Source organism: Balaenoptera musculus, chromosome 8 (assembly GCF_009873245.2).
Source record: "Balaenoptera musculus isolate JJ_BM4_2016_0621 chromosome 8, mBalMus1.pri.v3, whole genome shotgun sequence".
Lineage (NCBI taxonomy): Eukaryota > Metazoa > Chordata > Mammalia > Artiodactyla > Balaenopteridae > Balaenoptera > Balaenoptera musculus.
This window is the reverse complement of record NC_045792.1, coordinates 78,432,473-78,458,064: the sequence shown is the minus strand read 5'-3', so window position 1 is coordinate 78,458,064 and position 25,592 is coordinate 78,432,473. Positions and strand designations below refer to the sequence as shown.

The 25,592-nt window shown below is 38.3% G+C and overlaps 1 protein-coding gene across 3 annotated transcripts in view; it reads right to left on the bottom strand.

Annotated features, from left to right (window-relative positions):
* BBOX1 (gamma-butyrobetaine hydroxylase 1) overlaps positions 1-25,592 on the bottom strand; it is an 87,018-nt gene that overhangs the window by 48,110 nt on the left and 13,316 nt on the right. For all 3 annotated transcript variants that reach the window (XM_036860967.1, XM_036860968.1, XM_036860969.1), the window contains exon 4: positions 12,850-13,048. In XM_036860967.1, coding sequence (XP_036716862.1) covers positions 12,850-13,048 — 199 coding nt within the window. The remainder of the gene's footprint in view (positions 1-12,849; positions 13,049-25,592) is intronic.

The following is a 25,592-nucleotide window of genomic DNA, read 5'->3' as shown; positions in this document are numbered from 1 at the left end:
TGTGGAACAGAATAAAGAAAAAAGAATGAAAAGAAATGAAGACAGCCTAAGAGACTTCTGGGACAATATTAAATGTAGCAACATTTGCATTATAGGGGTCCCAGAAGGAGAAGAGAGAGAAAAAGGAACAGAGAAAATATTTGAAGAGATTATAGTCAAAAACTTCCCTAACATGGGAAAGGAAATAGCCACCCAAGTCCAGGAAGTGCAGAGAGTCCCATACAGGATAAACCCAAGGAGAAACACACCAAGACACATAGTAATCAAATTGGCAAAAATTAAAGACAAAGAAAAATTATTAAAAGCAGCAAGGGAAAAATGACAAATAACATACAAGGGAACTCCCATAAGGTTAACAGCTGATTTCTCAGCAGAAACTCTACAAGCCAGAAGGGACTGGCATGATATAATTAAAGTGATGAAAGGGAAGAACCTACAACCAAGATTACTCTACCCGGCAAGGATCTCATTCAGATTCAATGGAGAAACAAAAGCTTTACAGACAAGCAAAAGCTAAGAGAATTCAGCACCACCAAACCAGCTCTACAACAAATGCTAAAGGAACTTCTCTAAGTGGGAAACACAAGAGAAGAAAGGACCTACAAAAACAAGCCCAAAACAATTAAGAAAATGGTAATAGGAACATACATATCGATAATTACCCCAAACGTGAATGGATTAAATGCTCCAACCAAAAGACACAGGCTTGCTGAATGGATACAAAAACAAGACCCATATATATGCTGTCTACAACAGACCCACTTCAGACCTAGGAACACATTCAGTCTGAAAGTGAGGGGATGGAAAAAGATATTCCATTCAAATGGAAATCAAAAGAAAGCTGGAGTAGCCAAACTCATATCAGATAAAATAGACTTTAAAATAAAGAATGTTAGAACAGACAAGGAAGGACACTACATAATGATCAAGGGGGTTCAATCCAAGAAGAAGATATAACAATTATAAATATATATGCACCCAACATAGGAGCACCTCAATACATAAGGCAACTGCTAACAGCTATAAAAGAGGAAATCGACAGTAACACAATCATAGTGGGGGACTTTAACACCTCACTTACACCAATGGACAGATCATCCAAAATGAAAATAAATAAGGAAACAGAAGCTTTAAATGACACAATAGACCAGATAGATTTAATTGATATCTATAGGACATTCCATCCAAAAACAGCAGATTACACTTTCTTCTCAAGTGCTCACAGATTATTCTCCAGGATAGACCACATCTTGGGTCACAAGTCAAGCCTCAGTAAATTTAAGAAAATCGAAATCATATCAAGCATGTTTTCTGACCACAACACTATGAGATTAGAAATGAATTACAGGGGAAAAAACGTAAAAAACACAAACACATGGAGGCTAAACAATACGTTACTAAATAACCAAGATATCACTGAAGAAATCAAAGAGGAAATCAAAAAATACCTAGAGACAAATGACAATGAAAACACGATGATCCAAAACCTATGGGATGAAGCAAAAGCAGTTCTAAGAGGGAAGTTTATAGCTATACAAGGTTACCTCAAGAAACAAGAAAAATCTCAAGTAAACAATCTAACCTTACACCTAAAGGAACTAGAGGAAGAAGAACAACCAAAACCCAAAGTTAGTAGAAGGAAAGAAATCATAAAGACCAGAGCACAAATAAATGAAATAGAAACAAAGAAAACAATAGCAAAGATCAATAAAACTAAAAGCTTCTTCTTTGAGAAGATAAACAAAATTGATAAACCATTAGCCAGACTCATCAAGAAAAAGAGGGAGAGGACTCAAATCAATAAAATTAGAAATGAAAAAGGAGAAGTTACAACAGACACCGCAGAAATACAAAGCATCCTAAGAGACTACTAAAAGAAACTCTATGCCAATGAAATGGACAACCTGGAGGAAATGGACAAATTCTTAGAAAGGTATAACCTTCCAAGATTGAAGTAGGAAGAAATAGAAAATATGAACAGACCAATCACAAGTAATGAAATTGAAACTGTGATTAAACATTTTCCAACAAGCAAAAGTCCAGGACCAGATGGCTTCACAGGTGAATTCTATCAAACATTTAGAGAAGAGCTAACACCCATCCTTCTCAAACTCTTCCAAAAAATTGTGGAGGAAGGAAAACTCCCAAACTCATTCTAAGAGGCCACCATCATCCTGATACCAAAACCAGACAAAGATATTACAAAAAAAGAAAATTACAGACCAATATCACTGATGAATATAGATGCAAAAATCCTCAAGAAAATACTAGCAAACAGAATCCAACAACACATTAAAAGGATCATACACCATGATGAATTGGGATTTATCCCAGGGATGCAAGGATTCTTCAATATATGCAAATCAATCAATGTGATACACCATATTAACAAACTGAAGAATAAAAACCATACGATCATCCCAGTAGATGCAGAAAAAGCTTTTGACAAAATTCAACACCCATTTATGGTAAAAACAATCCAGAAAGTGGGCATAGAGGGAACCTACCTCAACATAATAAAGGCCATATATGACAAACCCACAGCAAACATCATTCTCAGTGGTGAAAAACTGAAATCATTTCCTCTAAGATCAGGAACAAGACAAGGATGCCCACTCTTGCCACTATTATTCAACATAGTTTTGGAACTCCTAGCCACAGCAATCAGAGAAGAAAAAGAAATAAAAGGAATCCAAATTGGAAAAGAACAAGTAAAACTGTCACTGTTTGCAGATGACATGATACTATACATAGAGAATCCTAAAGACGCCACCAGAAAACTACTAGAGCTAATCAATGAATTTGGTAAAGTTGCAGGATACAAAATTAATGCACAGAAATCTCTTGCATTCCTATACACTAATGATGAAAAATCTGAAAGAGAAATTAAGGAAACACTCCCACTTACCATTGCAACAAAAAGAATAAAATACCCGGGAATAAACCTACCTAGGGAGACAAAAGACCTGTACGAAGAAAACTGTAAGACACTGATGAAATAAATTAAAGATGATACCAACAGATGGAGAGATATACCATGTTCTTGGATTGGAAGAATCAATATTGTGAAAATGACTATACCACCCAAAGCAATCTATAGATTCAATGCAATCCTTATCAAATTACGAATGGGATTTTTTATGAAACTAGAACAAAAAATCTTAAAATTTGTATGGGGACACAAAAGACCCCGAAAAGCCAAAGCAGTCTTGAGGGAAAAAAACGGAGCTGGAGGAATCAGACTCCCTGACTTCAGACTATACTACAAAGCTACAGTACTCAAGACAATATGGTAGTGGCACAAAAATGGAAACATAGATCAATGGAACAAGATAGAAAGCTCAGAGTTAAACCCATGCACCTATGGTCAACTAATCTATGACAAAGGAGGCAAGGATATACAATGGGGAAAAGACAGTCTCTTCAATAGGTGGTGCTGGGAAAACTGGACAGCTACATGTAAAAGAATGAAATTAGAACACTCCCTAACACCAAACACAAAAATAAACTCAAAATGGATTAGAGACCTACATGTAAGACCAGACACTATAAAACTCTTAGAGGAAAATATAGGAAGAGCACTTTTTGACATAAATCACAGCAAGATCTTTTTTGATCCACCTCCTAGAGTAATGGAAATAAAAACAAAAATAAACAAATGGGACCTAATGAAACTTCAAAGTTTTTGCACAGCAAAGGAAACCATAAACAAGACAAAAAGACAACCCTCAGAATGGGGGAAAATATTTTCAAACGAATCCACGGACCAAGGATTAATCTCCAAAATATATACACAGGTCATGCAGCTCAATATTAAAAAAACAAACAACCCAATCCAAAAATGGGCAGAAGACCTACATAGACATTTCTCCAAAGAAGACATACAGATGGCCAAGAAGCACATGAAAAGCTGCTCAACATCACTAATTATTAGAGAAATGCATATCAAAACTACAATGAGGTATCACCTCACACCAGTTAGAATGGGCATCGTCAGAAAATCTACAAACAACAAATGCTGGAGAGGGTGTGGAGAAGAGGGAACCCTCTTGCACTGTTGGTGGGAATGTAAATTGATACAGCCACTATGGAGAACAGTATGGAGGTTCCTTAAAAAACTAAAAATAGAATTACCATATGATCCAGCAATCCCACTACTGGGCATATACCCAGAGAAAACCATAATTCAAAAGGACACATGCACCCCAATGTGCATTGCAGCACTATTTACAATAGCCAGGTCATGGAAGCAACCTAAATGCCCATTGACAGACGAATGGATAAAGAAGATGTGGTACATATATACAATGGAATATTACTCAGCCATAAAAAGGAATGAAATTGGGTCATCTGTAGAGACATGGATGGATCTAGAGACTGTCATACAGAGTGAAGCAAGTCAGAAAGAGAAAAACAAATATCGTATATTAATGCCTATATGTGGAACCTAGGAATATGGTACAGATGAACTGGTTTGCAGGGCAGAAATTGAGACGCAGGTGTAGAGAACAAACGTATGGACACCAAGGGGGGAAAGTGGCGGGGTGGTGGTTGTGGTGGTGTGACATAGTGGGCGATTGGGATTGACATGTATACACTGAAGTGTATAAAATTGATGACTAATAAGAACCTGCTGTATAAAAAAATAAATAAAATTTAAATATTAAAAAAAAAGAAAAAAATATAAACTTTATCTTCTCTTGTGACAAGTTATCTGTTTGTCAACTGTCGTTTTCCCTTTGCATAAACAGTTGGCTGTAATTTGAATTTAACAGAGGGGAAGGGAATGAATAGTCTGGTACTGTCATTATGGTTTAGTTTGAGAACTTTCCACATAATCCTGTCAAATTATTCCCTTGCATCTGGGCTAGCAGTATGAGTCGAAGCCACATTTGATAGTCAACAATTATTATGGCATTAGGGACTATGGGAAAATGTTAATATCAACAAACCACCATAGTGGCGTGCTGTAAAGGAAAGATTACAGACTGTTGAGTCAAGTAAACCTGAGTTTGTAGCTGATTCTTCTGTCTCAGTTTCCTTACTTTTAAAATGGGGATAATGATTCTTATCAGAATTGTCAAGATTCAAGATCATGATGGTAAAGCATGGAGCTCAATACTTAGCACATAAAAAGTGCTTAACAGAAAATTATTTTCTCCCATCCCAATAACAGCAGCTGCCTGTCTTGGCTGCACAGAGTATAACCAAGGAGGTAATGGGGATTGGAGGGCTTGTGGAAAAGCAACTGCCTTAGTAGGGTAGCCTATAAATTTCCTCAAGTGATTTCTAGAGGAGCATCAGATACAGAAATTATTTTTCCTTTCATTCATGAGATGACCTCATACTCAAGTGGTTTTGTTGGCAGCTACTTTACCGTGAAACCTAATATTACAAAGGGAACTCCGGGGACTGGCTCTTGGCTGATAACATAAACTGGGATTCACAATGGCCGAAAGAACACAGCTTGTTACTCTGCTTGGGAAACCCTAATACTCAGAAGAATACACATTTTAAAGCTCCCCCCAACCCAATCCTCAAATACTGTGATCAATACTAAATCTAAAACAACTCATTAAGAAATCTCAGTGTAGATTTTTCACGAAGTAGGATGAAATTACAACTCAATTCAGAACTCAGACAAGTTTTCTTTGTTTTCTTCCCAAGTCTGAATTGCTTCTAGGTTAGTTTTTATTTTATAGCCATTTTTATTCAAGAAGGGCTGTGTGGTTTTCTCAAGCAATTTCTTGGCTAGAAACTTCAGCAAAATGGGTAAACTTGTTTTTTCTTCCCCTCTTCAGTCCCCACACTTCACAAACGTTTTCTAGTAACATGTATATCAAGCAAGTAGCTGTTTCAAAGTCAGATTTGGAGGGAGTACTAATGGTAGGAGCAATTTCTAAGGAGCCAGATGCCAAAGAATAATCATATTTTTCACTCATACGTCCTCAATCTCTAATACAAGTTAATGTGTGAAGTGCTGCTGGGCTGGCTTACAGAAATGCTAGCAGAAATCCAGTGAATGCTGGAAAGGAGATATGTTTGTTCTCCCCAGAGGCTATTTCAATAATGTTAATTCTTAACTGGCTTGGCTGGTGCATTTGACAAACAGCCCAATAGAAACATTTGCTGTTTGACATTATTTTATTCATCTCATGAAGCCTGCATGCAAGGTACTCATGCAAATGCAAAACTCAGCAGTAATAGTAGCATTTTTAGATTTTTCCAGCAAATTTTCATCCAAAGGCCTCAAAGGGCATGACAGGTATTAAAACACTCCTTTAGAAATAGAAACAAGGCCTCAGTAGAGGAGAATCAGAGAACTCTGGGAAACTAAAGAAAAGTTTAGACCAACTTCTCACCTACAAATAGCTGGTGGTGAAGCCATGATTAAGCTCTGCTTCCCTACTGGTCCCGTGGGCAGCTCTCTGGGCAGTAAGGCAATACAGATGTTCTGGGGCATTGGGTCCTCAATTCTTTCCTAAACTTTTCGGAAGGAAGTGTTTCAAAGTATTTATTTATTTTCCACAACAATTTGTGGCCTTATAAGTTTTATTCAGCATTTACATAGCTTTCATGCTGTCTCCACAAAATAAAATTTGACTACCACCAAGATTCATAAATTTCTTTGCTTTTACCCCTATTCCTCATTATCTCTCATCATCTTTATTTTATTCCTGATGTTAGTGTTTCAGAAAAATATATTTTTTAATTTTCAGCTGATTATTCTTCTTAGTCTAATCCTTGTTACATGTGTTACTGCATCTTGCTTGTGCTAGAAAATAAAATATTCTTAGAAAGAAGAAAGAAGAAGAAAGAACTGAACTTCTGGGCTCTGATCTGGAAAAGAGGAGTTTTGCTAGCTACGGTTGAAATTTGTATTTTTCTTCCTCTTGACTTTCTGATGAGTTGTTCATGAGGTTAATTTTCTAAGGACTGATAAATATCGACAATGCTAAGAAAGAATTTTTGATGTCTTGATCAAATGGAATTTCTCAATATCGTAGCATATATTCCCTTTCATTAACGTTTCCTGAGAGATAAGTGTGTGTGAGACACCAAGCTAGTACTGAGCAGGCCACCATTTCTGCCTGCAAAGAGCTCAATATGATGGTGGCAATGGCAATGAGATACACATGCCTTATTTTCAAAGGTTATCCTGGCTAGTAGTCACAAGCAAGATAACTAGTTAATATACAATATTAGTGGTAAACACTAAAAAATACGATGTTGAACCCTCCTTCCCCACCCCATCTCTGTGTCACACACACACACACACGCACACATACACACACACACACACACACACAAGTATATATAAATAGTAATACCCTAACCTCACCAGTTAATTTAGTTGTCCAACTAATTAGAGAAGAAATTCGCAGGTTATGCTTTTGCCTTTTTAGGGAAGAGCATGTGAACTTCTCATTGTCTTATAATTACAGTCTCAAAATATGATGACTAGCAAATATTACTACAACCCAGCAAACTAACAGTAGTGATATCTTACAACACAGTAGTTTATTTTCTTTCACACTGCATGCATTATCCCTAAAAGTGGAATCTTCCACAGGAAACAGAAATTGCCTAACTAGATATTAGGAATATATGGGAGAGAAGGGAATTTCCACCTCTCTTTCTGGATGGGCAGTTCAGAATGCAAAACTAGCTCCTAGGATGAGTAGTAAAGTACTTATTTTGTTTTCTTGTAATGCCTGGGCATGGGGATGTGGCGCTGGTAGTGATCTCACAGAGCTGAGGCTGGGAGAGGGGTTCTCTCCCTTAAAACTTCAGAGGCTACCAGATCAAGGGAGGATGTAGCAGGGATGGTGGTTGGAACACAGGAGGAGAAAGATTAATAGGTCAAGCAACTAGGGCACAAAAGGCCAAAAAGCAGCCAAAATCAGAGGAGGACTTGGAACAGGTTGTTTGTAGACAGGATAAAGGTCAGGAAATGCAAAAGCGAGGGAGATGCATGCAAGAAAGAAGGTGTTAAGTAGGAAGGGAGGAAAGCAATCTGAGCAAAGTGAGAAAGGAACTATGGCTGTAGTCGTTCCCTACCAACTCTCTTTGGTGGATAAAATGGTTTGCATCTAAGTTGGGCTAGCTTGAGATGGGGAGGAGGAGCTGTATGGAATTATATAGTCATAATTAAATATGTATGTAGTAATGTCACACCTATTTATACAGTGGTAGCCTGTGTAAGTTTGAGGAGTCTGGCTTCATTCTCTCTAGTTGCCATATTGATAGTTGAATATCGCCCCATCTTCACCATGCTTTCACCAGGCTGGGAGAGTATCACCCTTCCACTATGTGTTACCTTTTAATTACTGTTGGCATGTATTGACTATCTTGTTCCCTCATTTGTAATGCCAGAAGTCCAGGGGTACTTTACAGTTTGTTCCTTGGTTTTATGGAATATTTATTGTTCCAGATTATCTAGATGAAGTCAACTCAACTCTTTATAATCACCCATATACAGCAATCACCAAAGATAGTTTTCCATAAAGTAGAAACCCAGATCTAGTTCAGAACAAAATGCCTGGCATGGTGCCTTGCACGTGGTAAAGTATTCAAGGAATGGTTGTTGCATGGATGAGCAAGACGACAATACCACCGACCAGGACATTCTCTTTCATTGACAGTGATTGTACTTTCTTTAAGACTTACTCTGTGGGATGCATTGTCGAATGCATTATTCTAACTTGCATTCAGTCATTGAAGATGACAGTGGAGTGTAGTTTACAATGACTATTTCACATTGGGTTAAATTATGTCATAAAATTCAGATATTTTGTTCAATAAAGAAATGATCCAGAAAGCTGTTTTTATTCCTTTTGTGGGGGCGGGGTGTGGTCAGGGACATGGGATGAGGCTTTTGGCCTCACTCTGCAAAAACTACATTGTTCCAAGTCAAAGGTTTAAATCCTCCTGAAAAGGTCATCTTTTTACATACTGATCCACATGTATATGTATTTGACAAAATTGACAATGGGGGTTTCTTTACCAACTCTTATTCTTTTCTCCCAGGAAAGATTTCATCCTTAAGGCAGTAAGGTTACTGAGCATTTCACATGGCTGCATGAAAAAATATTGCCTAGATGATGCACTGTCAAAAAATGGCAAGTATCTGAGAAAATACAGCTATGGAAAATGATGTAAACATTTATCCTCAAAGCTGTTGCCATTTTGATTTAGTAGGTGAACATAATTTTATAATATGAAATGCTCTAATAACTATTGCATTCGTCAGCTGCTTTATAGTCTATTAAAAACTATGTGTGAATTTATTCATTATACATTTATTCCTTGCCTACCATATGCTAAAACTACAGAAAGTTCTGGAATCTACTGTTTTTGTTTATCCAACCAACAATCTAACAATGTAGATGGCAGCCAAAACCCCAAAATAGACATACATTATAATTCTCACTTTAGACACACGCAGTTCAAATTCTCTAAACTAGTAACCCTATTCGAATGGAAAAGTACTAGGTTAGTTTCCCCAAGGCAAGCATGTGTGAAGTAGCACCAAGCTATTATTGTTTTTGGCAACTAAGCAAGAGCGGAAACCAGGCTCCTTGAAAAATCTACCCGGAAAGCAAAGTTTACCTTTAACATTTCCCACTTTCCTTTCTCTGTCCCTCTCCTATTTCTGGCATTATTATTATTGCCTTCATTATTTATTGCCTTCATTTATTCTTTCCGTTTACTCACTCATCAACCAGTTATTTTTCAAACAAGAGTAAGGCCAGTGGAGAAACAAAGATATGAAAGGGAGAGACCCTGTCTAAGGCAGCTACTGATTCTGTTCTAAATCATGTCCAGGCATTACCACAGTACAAAGAAGAACATGACAAGTGCCATTTAGTCTACATAATTGTGAGAGTTCAGAGGATGTAAAGAACCCAAGCTCCACACCACCTGTGACCTGCCTTCTCTTGAACTACCCTTCCTCTTAACCAGAGGCTTATGACCTTTGCTGCAAATGAGTATCACCTGAAGTTTCTAAAATTCCTGATACCCAGGCCAAATCCAAGTCCTGTTAAAAAAAAAATTTTCTGGAGATGGGACCCAGATGTCAGTATTTTTTAAATTGGTTATTCTACTGTGCAGCCTAGGTTGAGAAACATTTTCCTAAATATCTCCCTTATTTAAAAATCTCATGTTACCCTAACTTCAGTATAGAAACGGCAAATAACTTCGGGGAAAATATTCACTTTTCTCATTCTGTTGACAAAATCCCCTGAAACAAGTAAGCAAACAAACAAAATCAGAGCTACAACAACAACAACAACAAAACTGTTCTCTTCGTTAAGTTCTTGAGGTAGGGAATTAGAAATTACCAAAAAATAAATAAATAAAAATTAAAAAAAGAGATCTTGGTAATCATTGGTGGAAGAAGCAGTAAGGTGGAAAGAAAGGCATTTTCTGGAGTGTGGTATAGTTTGAGAGATTTAGGGAAGAAATGTGATCAACTGCTGAAGGTGAAATTGTGTAGGTAAACCATGTGGTCAGATGCAAAGATCTTGGACAAAGGGAATGGAAGAGTAGTAGGAAATCTGATTTGTTTTGACAACAAACCTTTAGTATTCATTCCAATAAATTTCACAATATTAGATCAGTGGCCAAATTATTAAGCCTTTTTAAGGATTTGTAACAACAAAACAAAATAAAACACAAGTCATAAATCAGGACTAAGAATCTGACCCTTAATGTGATGGATAGGGGTGGAAGTTAGGGAACCATAACAAAGAGCCCCAAATTTGGCCACTGTAACGAAACTGTGAAATGTGTTGGCATCAATGCAAAAAGTCTGTTGTCAGCAAATAAAAATGAAGTAAAACAACTTAGAAGATATTTGAAGTGCTCTGTTTACCTCCAGCGCCCTAAAGCATCTTTTCCGTGTTCTTCCTTCATACTATGATTGATAGTAAGGTAGATTAGAAAGCCCAGGGATGGGACAGACACAGATTCCAACTCTGGTTTCTTGTTTACTATCTGTGGAAACTTGGGTTTATACTTTAATTCTCTGGGCTTCAGCTTCCTCATTAGTGAACTCAGGGATAATATCTATTCCAGAAAGTTGTGAAAAATAAATAGAGAGCAAATAATACAGTTGGGGCTCTTAATAATTTCAAGACTCTTCCTCTTTCCTTTGTCTGTTGTTGCTGCTGTAATCTGTAAGGCAGCTTAAATTCTTACAGATGTAGGGGAGATAAAAATTTTGTATGACACAAACTCGCTAATGGTAAAAGTTTGTTCTTGGGATGGGAGTGGGGACTGGGTCATCCAAGCCTAAACATGATAGAGTCTTCTGCCACGAATAAACATACTCAAATCATTGGAGGCAAGTGACTGAATATTTTTGACCTCCTGTTTACCTACAGACGAGGTCTTGCTCTAGATTAGCAAACCTAGGGGCAAAGTCAAAGGCTAGCAGGGCTCTTGCAGGTCTGAGGTGGGAGTTGGGGGCAGAATTCGTGAAATTGGAGAGTGAGAGTATGCTCTCTTCAGGGCTCAGCCTTTTCTTACCTCCAGCAGGTTGCTGGCAAGCAGGGTTTAAGCTCAGTTGTTGCTACATTTGATTTTTCAAGAAAAGTCAGCTCCATATTTAATGTAAAATCTCCCAGTTTTTAAGTGTTGATTCCATTTTTTTTCAACATCATGTGAGCCAAACAAAACACATCTGAATACTGCCCGCGTGCTACCAGTTTGCAAACTTTGCATTCTGCAGGTCCTTTTCACTTTTAGTGCCCTCTACTCTGAGCCCAAGAATAAGTGTCTCCATCGCAGATGACAGGCTCACCCTAAAGATTAGAAATACAGTCATACCCCCACTTCCAGGTAGTGTTTCCTGTTGCTAGTGTTTTCTTATCCATAATTAATGTTACCTCTCAGGCAATTCTTATGCAAACAGCTTCTTGTTCCAAAGTTAAAATCAATTGTATTTCCTGTTACTTGCTAAAGTGCGTAGACTTAATTTTCTGCATGTTAGCTTTACTTAAAACATCTGGTGGCTGGTTTCATTTCCCCAGGGCCCAACCTAATTTTGTGCCAACTCTTGGGAGGTAAAACTTTAATAAACGTTCACAGTTGTAAAGCTGAATATTTTTAAAAAGCCTTAGAGAAACAGTCTTCTATCCCACTTGGTATGGACTGAATTGTGTCCTTCCCAAATTCATATGATGAAACCCTAACCTTCAGTGTGACTACATTCGGAGAAAGGGCCTTTAAGGAGGTGATTAGGGTTAAATGAAATCTTTGGTTTTTTTCTTTTTTGACCAGGGATTGAACCCGGGCCCTCTCCAGTGAGAGCGTGGAGTCCTAACCACTGGACTGCCAGGGAATTCCCGATTAAATGAAATCTTAAGGGCGGGGCCCTAATCCAATAGGACTGGTGTCTTTATAAGAAGAGGAAGAGATACCAGGAGTGCAGGTACCCTGAGGAAAGGTCATGTGAAGATACAGTGAGAAATTGGCCAACTGCAAGCGAGGAAGAGAGTGCTCACCAAGAACCAAACCTGCCAGCACCTTGATCTTGGACTTCTGGCCTTTAGAACTGTGAGGAAATAAACGAGGAAATAAACTTTTGTTGTTCAAGCCACCCAGTCTATGGTATTCTGTTGTGCGGCCCTAGCAAACTAATCCTCGACCTTTAACTATCCTGTCTTTGGCGTCTGACGTCATTCCAGTCATTCTCAGAGAAATCCCACTTTTAGATTCTCATCTGACTTCCTGTCAAGACATTGTGGAAATTTCTATATCATCAATCAAAAGAGTCCCCTGTCTGGGAAGTATATCAAACCCTATATATGATGGCAGAATACCAACTATTTGGTGACTCACCCATAAAATGTGAGATAAAGGAAACCAATCCTTTTCCCAAGTTTTAAAACTTCTCCTCGTTTGTCAGATGCTCCTGTGAGTCGCACTATGCCGACTTTCTTGAGCCTGGAGAGCCACCTGTATGCATGCTCATCATCTTTTAAAACACCTTCAAAATCCAGAGTAGGTAGCTGGAACTCTGAGCCCCAGTACTGACATTCTGTGAATTAAGAAAAAGAAGAAACCAGATGGGATTGCACTGTTTTTAACATACAGTGAGAACCTCAGAGAAGGGACTAGTTCATTGAAGCTGACCTTTGTTCTATCATGGAATTGATTAAATTTCAGTCATATTAGAAATGCCCAAGTTACCAGCTCTTCTTCCCTGGACCCAAGCCAGTCTACTCTATGCTTTCTGCCTACAACCGTGGAAGACCCATGACAGGTATTCACTATAACACATTTGTCAAGAGAATGTTGTTTAGCTTGTGATGGCTCTTGATGCATATGTCCTTAGGGCTTCTCTGCCTGGACATTGCTTAGAAATAGCCTTGAAATATTGTGTATTTTAACAGCCAAGTCATATTGCTCAATTCCAAATAGAGATAAAATCAGAATCACGTGCTAGAACAGCATATGCCTATCCCTGGGGGTCGGGGTGAGAAGTGTTTGCCATGGTAGGAACTCTCCTTCTTCCTCTTATTTTACCTGATAAGAAGCTTTCTCTAGGGTCAACTTGTTCACAGGAGTCAGCAAAAGCTGTCCATGGGGAGGAAAAGATGAAAGTTGTACTCATGGCATGCACAAACACTTTGGTGACAATGCCACATGAGATAAAGTCAAATGCCTTTCTTTGTTTTCTGATTCCTCATGATTTATTACTCATAAAAATGTTTACTTGAAAAAACAGAAAGGAAAACAAATGTGGAAAATAATTTGCTTACAAACCAGGCTCTCTCAAAGGAGGTAGAACACAGAGGAAACATAATTTTGCCAAGGAAAATAACTCAGATATTAATAATTGCGTTCAGCAAAGACCACTCTAGCTAATCCACTTGATTTCTTCATTTTGGGGGAAAGAATTTGCCTTAGGAAGGCAAGCCTTCCTAACAAGTGACGGAATGAGGACTTATGATCTCAAAATCATCCTGTGCAATGCCTCCTTTTTCTAACTGGGAAATATACAGCATGTTACAGAAAACAACCCCAGAGCCTCCAGTTTAAGATAAAAGATCGGGTTCCCTTGTAGTAGTTGTAGATTGGAAATCATTTCTTCTTTGATGTCATTTCTTTCTTCTTTGATGTCAGCATGGCTGTTTCTGCAGAACCAGGGATTTCTTAGGAGTCAGATGTTGGTTTAGTAGTAGCAAAGATACTTACAGGTGCAGGAAGCCACTTCTTGATCTCCTACCAGCGAGTTGCATGAGGACATTCACAGAGATGAGTAGGTGTGTGTTGGGGCAGGGCAGGGGGAAGAACTAATCAGATTATAAACACATGTATTGCCAAAGTTTGCATAATATTGCATAATGCATAATGAGGCAGAATTTTCAGGGCCTAAATTGCAAACTCTAAATGAGTCCTCCCTAGTGGCTGCATTCATTATTTTGGACAATGTTAATATTCTTCAGTACTGAATACATTCCACAGGCCCAAGTGACTTACTGTATCTTCTCAGGAAGTCGAGTTTATATTCAGCCACTGGTTCTTAATTTTTGTTTTAACTCTTCTCTCCGTGGGACTAACCATAACTGAAAGAACTATAGCCGTTTCTGTTCCTTTTTTTTTCAGTGTTGCTTATCAAGTGCTTTTAGAGAAAAACCTTAGAATTTACTATTAAACCAAGTCAGCTTGGCAAAGAGAAGCAGGTCAGCACATGGGTCAGAGCAAGTTGGCTAAAGCGATAACAATGGGGTGTGAAGGGTTTGGGATATAAGCATAATTTTTTTGGAGGGTGTATGGTGTAAAATACAGGTTCTTGGTCTTCCTTGATTCTATTAGCTACCCAATAATTATTTGTTGGTTTATTTTTTCAATAAGTCTAATATTTTACCATGTCGTGAGACACTGTGATAGGCAGTAGGTTTTCAGGAACTCATAGTCTATGGGAGACTTGGACACGGAAACTGACAATTAATACATAATATGGTAGATGCTATAGTTGAAGTACGTTCGGGATACCATGGAGATATCAGATCTTCTGATCCCTTACCTAATGCTCCTTCTACGATGCCAGCTGCTCTTTTATATGCATGAAGTTCCTCAGGTCTGTCCCTCATGCCTCAACTATTTCTTCTGAAATCAAAGTTGGTTTTATGGGCCCAGCGCGGTTCTGCTGCACCACTCTGCTCTCTAACAAGAGTTGGCTTTATATGAAAGAGCTTCTGTTCAAAGAGGCAATCTATTTGATTTTGTTTTGAATATTGGATTATATGGTTGTTTGCTTTGCCACTCCCATTTGCCCTTTGCATTTACAGTCTCCAGATTGTAATATCTGATACTAATCAAAAAGGTCTATGAAAAGAAGGTGATAAATATCATAAATATTGCTTATTGGCTACCTAGCTAGAAAAGTCATTTGGCTTCCAGTTAAGAGAAAAATTTCCTGGGCAAAATATCAGTGTTAACGACATAATAAATCACTATCTCCTCTTTCCAAAGCTTACACCTAAGTAGACTACACCCAGAAACTTAAAAAATATTGAAAACAGCTTTAAGCTTGTTGAGCCCCAGATGAAAGTTATAGGTCCATAGAGTGTTAGAGGTAGATGAGAGGTGGAGACCCATCTTGCATTTTCACATTGGCTTTAGGATTTCCCATCACCATGGGTTCTTATTATTGAATAAAAAGATCATCTAGACTACAGCTGAGGATTCTCCCAGTTCTTGGGCACTGTGATGATCTGGCCAAGGGCAAATTTTTCATTCCTGTGTAGACTGTTAGATGGATTAGCTACGATCTACATGGCCATCTATAGCAATGTGTTTTCTTTATTACAAAGGGTTAAGTAATTAATTAATGAGCCTTTGTTATAATATTTAAAAGAAAAAATTTTTTGTCCTGTTGAGAGCAAACCAGCCTGGAGAGATAGTATGGTCTAGACTGCAATATTGTCAAATAGAACAGATGAAGGAAATATTCTCTATCTGTACCATCCAGTATCATAGCTACTAATAACATGTGGCTATCGAGACTTGGCATGTGGCTAGTGGAACGAAGGAACTAAATGTTTTTCCTTCATTTAATTCAAATTGATTTAAATTTAAACTTAAGTAGCCACATATCACTGATACTGTATGAAACAGGACATGAATAGAAGAACATGGAGCTAAAGAGGCCTGGGTTTGAGTCATTGTCTTGCTTCTTACCAGCTTGTTTCCATAACTTTTCGCTGATCCTCCATCTCTTAATTTATAAAATAACCATACTTATATTTACCTTGCAGGTCATATGTTGACCATGCAATGAGATTATTCAAGGAGATTGGTACAGTGCCTGGCACATAGTAGACTAATAATAATAATATAATAGTTAATATTTGCTGAATACTTTCTAGGTGTCAGGCACAGTGCTAGGTGCTCTCCATACCTTATTTCTTTTAATGTCCGTAATAAATATATGCGATAGATGCTTTCAGTATTCCCATGTTACAGAGAAGGGAACAGAGATCCAAGTCTTACAGCTAATGATTTGCAGAGCTAGTTAGGCAAATTCAGGTGACTAATTCCAAAGTCTGTAATTTCAACAACTACACAGAAAATAAACATTTAATGCCTTGAAATACTGTGGTTACATGTATTCTTAAGTCCTATGTCTGAATGTCTACAGCTTATTCTATCCCTTACAAAGGAAATCTACTTTCTAGACAAAAAAGAAAGCAGGGCAAGTTACAATTAGGAACACTTTGTCTGGACATGTTCAAGCATGAGTGTTTAAAGATAAACCTTGGCTCCCAGTCAGGATTTTAAATGCAGAAAAAGCTTTATGACTAGGTTTCATGGCACAACTCTTTGACAACATTGCTATTCATTGCTTTTGTGAAATGAACCAAGGCTTAAAAATCAGCTAGCTTCTTTTTTTAAATTTATGCCAGTATATGTCAGTGATCCATGCCAGTCTGGTTTTACTTAAGGCCTTTATCACTTTCCAGAGAGTTTTGGTGACTGTGTAGCAGGGAAATGTAATAAATAGAGATGTAAAAAACACTTTCACAAGATGCAAATATTTTCAAAACTTTTGTATTTTGAGCATTTTGTGGATTCAAGAAGGCTCTGCTAAGGGCACACACTATATACATCTATATATAATGATAGCATATTTTAATGAATTTTTGTTTCTACATGACTCATTTTCCCATTATAGAGTAACACACACACACACACACACACACACACACGCTCTCAAACACACATGCACATACACACATGATATTCTTTGTTTTAAAAATACAAAATGAGTTAGATTCTTTTAATAAATTTGTTACTCTTTACATGTGTAAAATTAACCATATTCACACAAAGACTCAGTATAAAGCTCAGTATAAGGCTGTTAATATCATACATAGCATAGTCTGTACTATAAATAATTTCAAATTCATAGGATTTTACTATCAGGAGTTGGTCACAATACCTTTTAAGTTCTACAGAGTTTACAGTTTTCCAACTATAGCTCCTATTTTGGTGTGCCTTGGCAGGAGCTTTGAAAAAAATCAGTGACCAAGGGCCACAACCTATCACAGGATCTGTGTCCTAATACGAGCCACTCACAGACTCAGTTATGCCAATTGTGACTTTCAGAGACAGCACAATGACTAGCCAGTTTCCAAATTCATCAAAACATCCCCAATATAAAATACTCCAACTTTCCGGGAGAAATAAACTACATCTTCTTAATAAATCCACCAGTAAGATCATTCTATGATTTCTGCACAGAAACTTTGACATTGAAAAAGTAATTTAGAAGCATTTTCCCAGTCTCCCCCCAACTGCAAAACATCACTACTGGGGACCATTAGAAAACATGTTGGCCTAGAGTAAATCATTTGTTAGGTGAATACATTAAAAGAAAAGTTAAATTTCACACTTGGGTCTGGAAACATAAACAGTATGGAAAATGACGGAATATTTAAGGCATGAACCACCCTTTCTAATTTAACTTATGGCCTTACTAATAAATACTTCCTTGAACATGTGCTTCACACATCATAAAATTTATGAACAGGCTGCACGCTGGCTTTCAAGAAACCATTTGTACAAGGCTTCCTTTTCAGGATTAAGCCTCACATTCCTGGATCCCGAGTTGTATTTCAAAAAAGGAAAAGACACAAAGAAGCTCTTCAGTTAAAGATTCATGAGTACAGCATGCAGGGTTGCAATGTGTTATTTCAAGAGTTTAGGACCTTCTGTCTACCTGCACGGAACTGTGCTGTTGGCTCTGAAACAGCTAATCTCATGTGCTGAGGATCAGCTGATTGTTTACTATCTTTTCCTATAAATATCTTGCAGGGGCCCAGCCATAATCAAAACCTGACCCCCAGATTTTGGGACTTTGATTCTCTTCTCTGCACTAAGGCAATCCTGCCTTCTTTGGAAATTCTTTTACCTCTTGTCTAGTGAACTCGACACACCTTTCAAGATTCTGGTCACTTGTTCCTTTTTAGATTGAGATCTTCCAGAAGCTGACCTTGAGATGAGGATTTGAATGCAAGCGATTTACTAAGGAGGTCTCCCTGGAGGCACCAATAGGAGGTGGGGAAGTGAGAAAGGGAAGGGGGCCTCTGGAAGGTGTTTTAATGAACAGGTTACTGCTTTTGCAGCTGGGGCTCAGCCCTGCTGGACCTCATGGCAACACTGTAGACTCTACTCAGATACAGAGTTGTCCCACCCAGGGGCAAGGAAGCTGAGATGCAGAGGCCCCCCCACCTACCCCTTATTGGTTGAGAGCTGCTTCTGGGCGTTCACTCCTTGGCCATTCTGGCCTTCCCTGTGTGTTGGCCAAGCATGCTCCCTCAGGCAGAGAGAACCCTCCAGGAGCTTGGCAGTCTTGCAATAGCAAACTGTTGGCAAGTATGGGAAGGGTGCTGAGGAGGTCTGATGGGGCAGTGACAGCCTCTGCAATGCCCTCCTTCAGGATCTCCAAGACTGGGTTAGATGGCTATCTTCTGTGATCCCTAGCACCAATACACACCTCAGACCCTGTGCTCACCACCTTATGCTGAAAGGATCTTTCACTTACTCCACACGTATTTGCCGTTAAGTCTGGCTATGCGAAAGAGGTTGCATTGGTGAATAAAAATAGATGTGATTGCTGCCTTTGGGGTGGAAAAAGTGAATAAACAAGGAAGCAAACAAATAAATACATAAAAATAAACGTTGTAGCAAGTACTGTGGGCGTAACGAATGGGGTATATTGACAAATAATCATTGGGAGTGGGCTGGGGAAATTATTTGTTTAGACATGGCAGATAAGAAAGGTGTAACTGAAAAGAAGCTGTTTAAGCCACATCCTGAGAGGTGAGAGAAGCCAGTCACGCAAAGGGCATGGAAAGTGTCTAAGAAGGAAAGACAGTAGGAAGAGGGGTGATCTCTTAGCTTGTTGGAGGAACTCAAAGTCACTGAAGCTAGGACCCATGAGACAAAGAGGTGGGTGTCGCAGATGAAGGGAAAAAGTAAGCAAGTGTGGGTCAGGCAGGTCCTTATCTTTCTCTCTCTTCCACTGGACTGTACGATCCTTGCAAACTATAGAGATCCTATTGCTTATCTTTATTTCCTCACCACTGTTGCCCCCTTACTCTTCCTCCCCCTGGTATATAGCCCAGGGCTTGCACCCAGTAGACCTTCAGAAAACTGCTATGTTCTGTATCCTAAACAAATCTTAGCTTATTTCCTAATGATGACTGGAAACAAGAAGCAACCCTTGAAAAAGGAGTGTTTGAGCACACTTTAGTATTTTAAAAGATGGAGAAATCCATAAAACCTTTCCTCTAGGTAATAATCCCACCAAAATTGAAAAGTCTCCCTGAGCACGTACAAAAGATGCCTCTACACAAGTTTACGTTGCTTGAAAGAAGAGAAACACATTTTTGTTTTGAACTATTAAGTACCCGGTAATATATATATGCTCAGCCCTATGACAAGAGTGACGATTTAGTTGGAAAAAACAAGAACTCATGAAATAATGAAGCAGCACTAAAGGGGAGTGTGTGAAAAACACTTGAAAAAATGAGAGTGAACACTTATTGGACATTTATAATTCCAGGCACCCTTCTAAGCACTTTACATGGAGTGATGCCTGTAATCCTCACAACAACCCCATAATAGAGGTTCTATATTATTCCCCCTTTATAGATTAGACAGGCATCAGGATCATACCTAAGTTATGCAACATCACACAGCTAATATATGTCAGAGCTGGGATACCCACACGAAGAACTAGACTCTAGATGTTCAGAAGAAAATTTGTTAAAGGATAACAAACACCAAAGGATGTTGAGAAGGGAGATTATTATCTCAGACTTCCTTGGAATTGGCAGGACTAACAGAAAATTCAGTTTCACCCTCTGTCCTTGTTGTGACTATCCCCTCTGACATCTCTCAAAAGGTTATAGAACACCCTCTTGATGGCTTTTAATTCCAGAGCACACATCTCCCTGTGGCACAGCTTATCCTGGTTCCAGACGGCTCCAATCAACACAATCTTCTTCCTCATGCAGAGGCACATCTACCTCTGTCACCTTCTTTTAGGCACTAATTCTGTGCTCCAGAATCACACAGAATATGGCAGTCTTGGAGATGTGTATAAAGACAGTCACTGAGCTAAGTTTTTCTTTCCAAGGCTAAATAGTCTCTTTCTGTCCCATATTTTTCATGTTTTATGGCTCCCAAGCCCTGCACTACCCTCTCTGCTCTCCTCTGGATGATGCTTTCAAGTTTGCTGATGTCCCACAACAGCCTGGGCGTCTCAGATCAGACATAATACTACAGGCGTGCCGGCACGGTGGGCTTGCTACTACATTTTTATTCAGGCAGCCTAAATCTAATTAACCTTGTTTTGGCAGTCTCAAGTCTGTTGACGCATATTAACTTTTCAGTCAACCAAAATGTGTAAGAGTTCCTCCTCAGCCAAGTTTCCGAAGCTAGTTCACTGAGAACATACTAAGCACATATAGATTTGAGGATGTGGGTCCAATTTGTTAGGGACTTTGTGTCAAAATTCATAACTCAAGGTTTGAAGGTGACAGATTTGGATTCAAATCTGAATTCTGATACTTTCCGTCTACATGACCTTCAGAAAGTGATGCATTCTCTCAGTTCAATTTCTTCATCTGGAAACTACAGAGTTAAACAACCTGCAGGGTTGTTGGGAAATTTAAATGAGATGATACCTAGAAAGAACTTGACATTGTATACTTAATTAAATCTGCACTTGACCCAGAGCAGCTGAACATGGCTGGAGGAAAACATACCATGATGACCGATTTTATTGCACACCCATTAATCTATAGTTAACTCTATCTCATACTCCCCTAGCTGACTGTTTCTCACGTTCCCTGTCCTCAAACTTCCCACACTTCCTCCTCCTACTCATGCTTAGCTGATAACTTTGCTTCATATTTCAGTAAAAAATTAGAAGGACTCAGAAGAGACTTCCATACACCCCATCGCCACATCGACCAACCTGCCTGTGTCCAAGTCCTTATGGCCACTTGATGTAATGTAGATAAATTTGTAAATTTCATGATCTCTTTCTCTACCAAAATGTAAACTCCTTACAGATAAAGTCTACCTCTGTTTTGTTCATCACTGCATTCCCAGTACCTAGAACAGCGGCTGGTACATAGCTGACACTCATTAAGTACTTGCTGAATAAATATAATGCATGGAAGATGTTCAATAAATGGTACCTGTTATTAATATTAGCGATTTCGCTGGATTCCAATTGTCTAGTGGGGATGACAGTCAAATACACCGACACTGACCCTTCAGTGCGATAACTGCAGCGACACAAAAAGAGTAGCCGGCACAAATTGCTGCAAGCACATAGAAGAGATGGAGGATGATAGAAAGGGATTCAATAAAGCAGGTGTTCTTCAGTCAAATCTTGGCTCTGTTACTTCTTTGCCTCTTTGATTTTGGACTAGTTACTTACTTTTATCAGCCTTATTTTCCTCATGTGTAAACTGGTTACAATGATGTTGCCTTTGTAAAGTTGCTGCTAGGATTAAATACAGTAATACATATTAAGCATTGAGCTCTGTGACTGGCATATAGCAATGCTTTAAAGATATGAAGAAGGAAGACTGGCAAAGGAGTAGGGGAAGAGGAAGGGGAGGAAGAGGGCGTATGATGTTGGTAGTTTAGATGGAGGGTTGGTGGTGGAGATAGTGAGATGTGGATGGATTCTGGATTGTTTTGGTAATAGGGCTAGTAGATTTTCTTGACACATTGGGTGTGTAGTATAAGGGTTAATAAGGAGTCTAGGATGATCCTGCTGCCTGAGAGATGGGGTTGCCATCAACTGAGATGGGAAAGACTGTGTGTGAAACAGGATTATCTAAGACCATCTGCTCCCATCAGAGGATTCACCTTTTCTCTGGTTTTCCTCATTTTTTCTTATTGCTCCAAGTAAATCACTTTATAAATCTCCTTTTTGGTTGTCCATCATATACTGTGCTTGACCAATTTGTTCTGGGCTAGAAACTTCCATCATGTCTCAGTGAAGTTAGAGTTGAGAGACTCTGCTTCCTCCTTGCATGAGCACATTGTTCTCTTTAGATACCTTTCCTCTGTCTGCCTTATTCATATTATCTGTTTTCTATATGGTGATGGGACTGCATCTAGATGGGTCTGGAATTTTTTTCATCCAGGTATCTAGGTTTTTACATGAAATATATCTACTGAGTGCTGGTATTTTCATCTGTAGTGATCCTTAACTAACTAGTAGATAACTCACCACTTTTCCCCAAGTTTGCTGATCATCCCAGCTTCAGTAAACATTTTTACAGCACTGATTGGAATTAGGGTCATAGTTGACCAGTCTTTTCATTGCCTTCCTTAGTATTATTTAAAGGAAACTATCCGTCAGGTAGGTAAAAATTTGGCCCAGACTTCAAACCAATGTCTGAATAACTAAAATCCTTTTCGTGGCAATAATTCACCTCTGAGTCACTCTCAAGTGTTTAATTGGAATTATACATGTTTATTCGTCAAGTAAGGGGAACTCACGCATAAGAGGTGATCATGCCACTGTTGTTTCTCTCTCCTGACCTTACCTAAATGCTCTTTACTATGCCTCTGCTATGTTCATGGCTCTCTAAGTAGAAGGAGAAGGGGAGGGAAAGACCTAACAGGGTTTGAACATCCACAGTGTGGCAGGCACTGAGCTAAGCAAAGTACTTACATTTTCCCATTTTTTCTTCACATCCTGGAGCTGAGAGGCATTGCCTCTTTTACATATGGAAAAAGTAAGAGTCAGATCATTTATGACACAAGGTCAAGTTCACAGAGCAGAAAGTCAAAGCCCCTCTGCTGACTCCAAAACTGTTCTCCTTTCGAAACACTGTGTTGTTTCACGGGGGGAAGCACTTTCCTAGCAGACCACATTCTTTCACTTCTTCTCCTAATGAATTCTAACAAAATTCTTTTAGAAAAATATATATGCTTCCATTGTTATATTATAGCTTTGCATTTTAGTGTTACCAGTGAAATTATGTCCATTTCCTGGGCTTGCTTTCTTTCTGGCCTTTATTTTGTAGTTTGACTTGGGGATAAATATAAATATAGGGTAGGTTGGTAAAGGGCTTCTTTGGGATGTGAGTTGGACCTTGCAGGATGGAAAGGTGAAGTTTGGCCAGACAGAAGGAATAGAATAAGTGATCTGAGAAACTAATGGAGTTTGGACAAAAGTAAGAATCCACATGCTTGCTGAGGGGGCACTTGATTGTGGGATGATTAGAAAGTCCCAGGGAAGACTTTGGACTTTATTGTGCTGCAGTGAAACACCAGAGCCAGGGGGGAAGAAAGATGATGGTGGGCATTGGGAAGATTACCCTGCAGAGTTGTGCAAGCTGGGAGTGAACACAGAGGCCATGTTATTTCAGTAATTCAGGTGTGAGATAATAAAAGGCTTCCACTAAGTTGTTGGCAAGAAGGACAACCTATACAACTTTTTCCCCCTAAAACCTTTTGAATGTCAGTCTTCTCTGGGCAAACAGGCGATGTGCATGGAAGCTTGACAGCTAATGGAAAAAAGGAGAAAGAATTTTACTAATAGGATACTACATTTTTTTGTTTCATATGTTTCATTGAACAGTAAACATATACTGTTCAAGAAGTTCAAGAAGCCTCTCAAGGCTGTTCTCTGTAGTTATTTACAACTGCTTTTAAGGGAAACTTGTGAAGATGAAGTGAGTTAATATGTAAAGTGAGACATTGTTTTTCTCTCAACATGGTGCTACTCAAGGTGATAAGTAGGTACCATCATGCAGTTAAAGATTTAGGGGCATAGACAGGTTAAGTAAATTGCTCAAGATCACAGACCTAGAAAGACCTAAGTTCAAGAGCACTTTTAATTTCAGTGCTACACTGCTCTTTTGATTAAGAGCAAAGTTACAGATTGAGAAAAATACAGAATTTTGAGGAAAAGAATAAAGTTAGAGGATTCATTCAATGGAGCAGTGATTAAAAATTATTTATCTAATTTGCTCAGCTAGATATTAGGCAAATACACAGAATGGGTAAATAGCAACATCAAAATTCTTTTTAGAAATCAATTTTTTTCCTACAGGGATAGAAAACTTTAAAAAGAAATTAAAACTCAATGTTTTCCATGGGCATATTTGAAAGTTTGGGAATGGAATCTTAAGGGAGAAATTTAAGTACGATGAAGATATCTACTATCCCAAAACTATAGTTGTTCTGCTGTGTTCTGTCATCTTGAAGAACAAAGTAGAACCAGAAGTGAGAAGTAATTGTTTATAACTTATGTGTAGGTTTGGTAAAAGTGAAGCCAGCATATAAAGCAATCCAACTTTACTTCTTGAAATTGCCACACTTTGGAATTTTCTAAATTTATAAATTCTAAATTTGCAGTCCAATTGCCAATGTTATAAAACTTATTCCTGGGCTGCAAGAAAAAGTAAGTCTTGTTTGTGAGAAATGGAAGTTCTTCACTCACTGAAAAAAGCCCACTCTACCCTGTTTGAAAAGAAAAAGGAAGGAAAAGAAATAAATTTACTTTAGTGTAACTCTAGAAATTACTTTTCCAAGAGTAAAAAAAGTTGGCATATTTTTCTTAATTTTTGATGTGGTAAGTATACTGAACAAATATGAAAAGGGAATACAACATAATAATTCTTCCTTAAAATAGATTTGTTTTAGGTTCTCAAAAATATCCTCAAACTTTTTCAAGTCTTTTAAAGATATCAGCTTTTGAAGACACCAGCTTTTCAAAATACTATTTCGCACTAACATTGGATGATGACATGATACTTTGTTTTATGAAGTTGTTAAGTAATAAAAAATGATTTTTTAAAAAGAATATAATTAATGTTTCTTAAATTATAAAAAGTAATAGATGTAGTACACAGGCCTTTTTCCCCCAGTATTTCTGTAATGTATCTAGTTGTAAAATAGACATCTTTAATATTGGGTTGGACAAAACGTTTGTTCGGGTTTTCTATAACATCTTACGAAAAACCCGAACAAACTTTTTGGCCAACCCAATACTTATCTCTGAGTATGTGGTTTTGTATTTTCTAATTGGA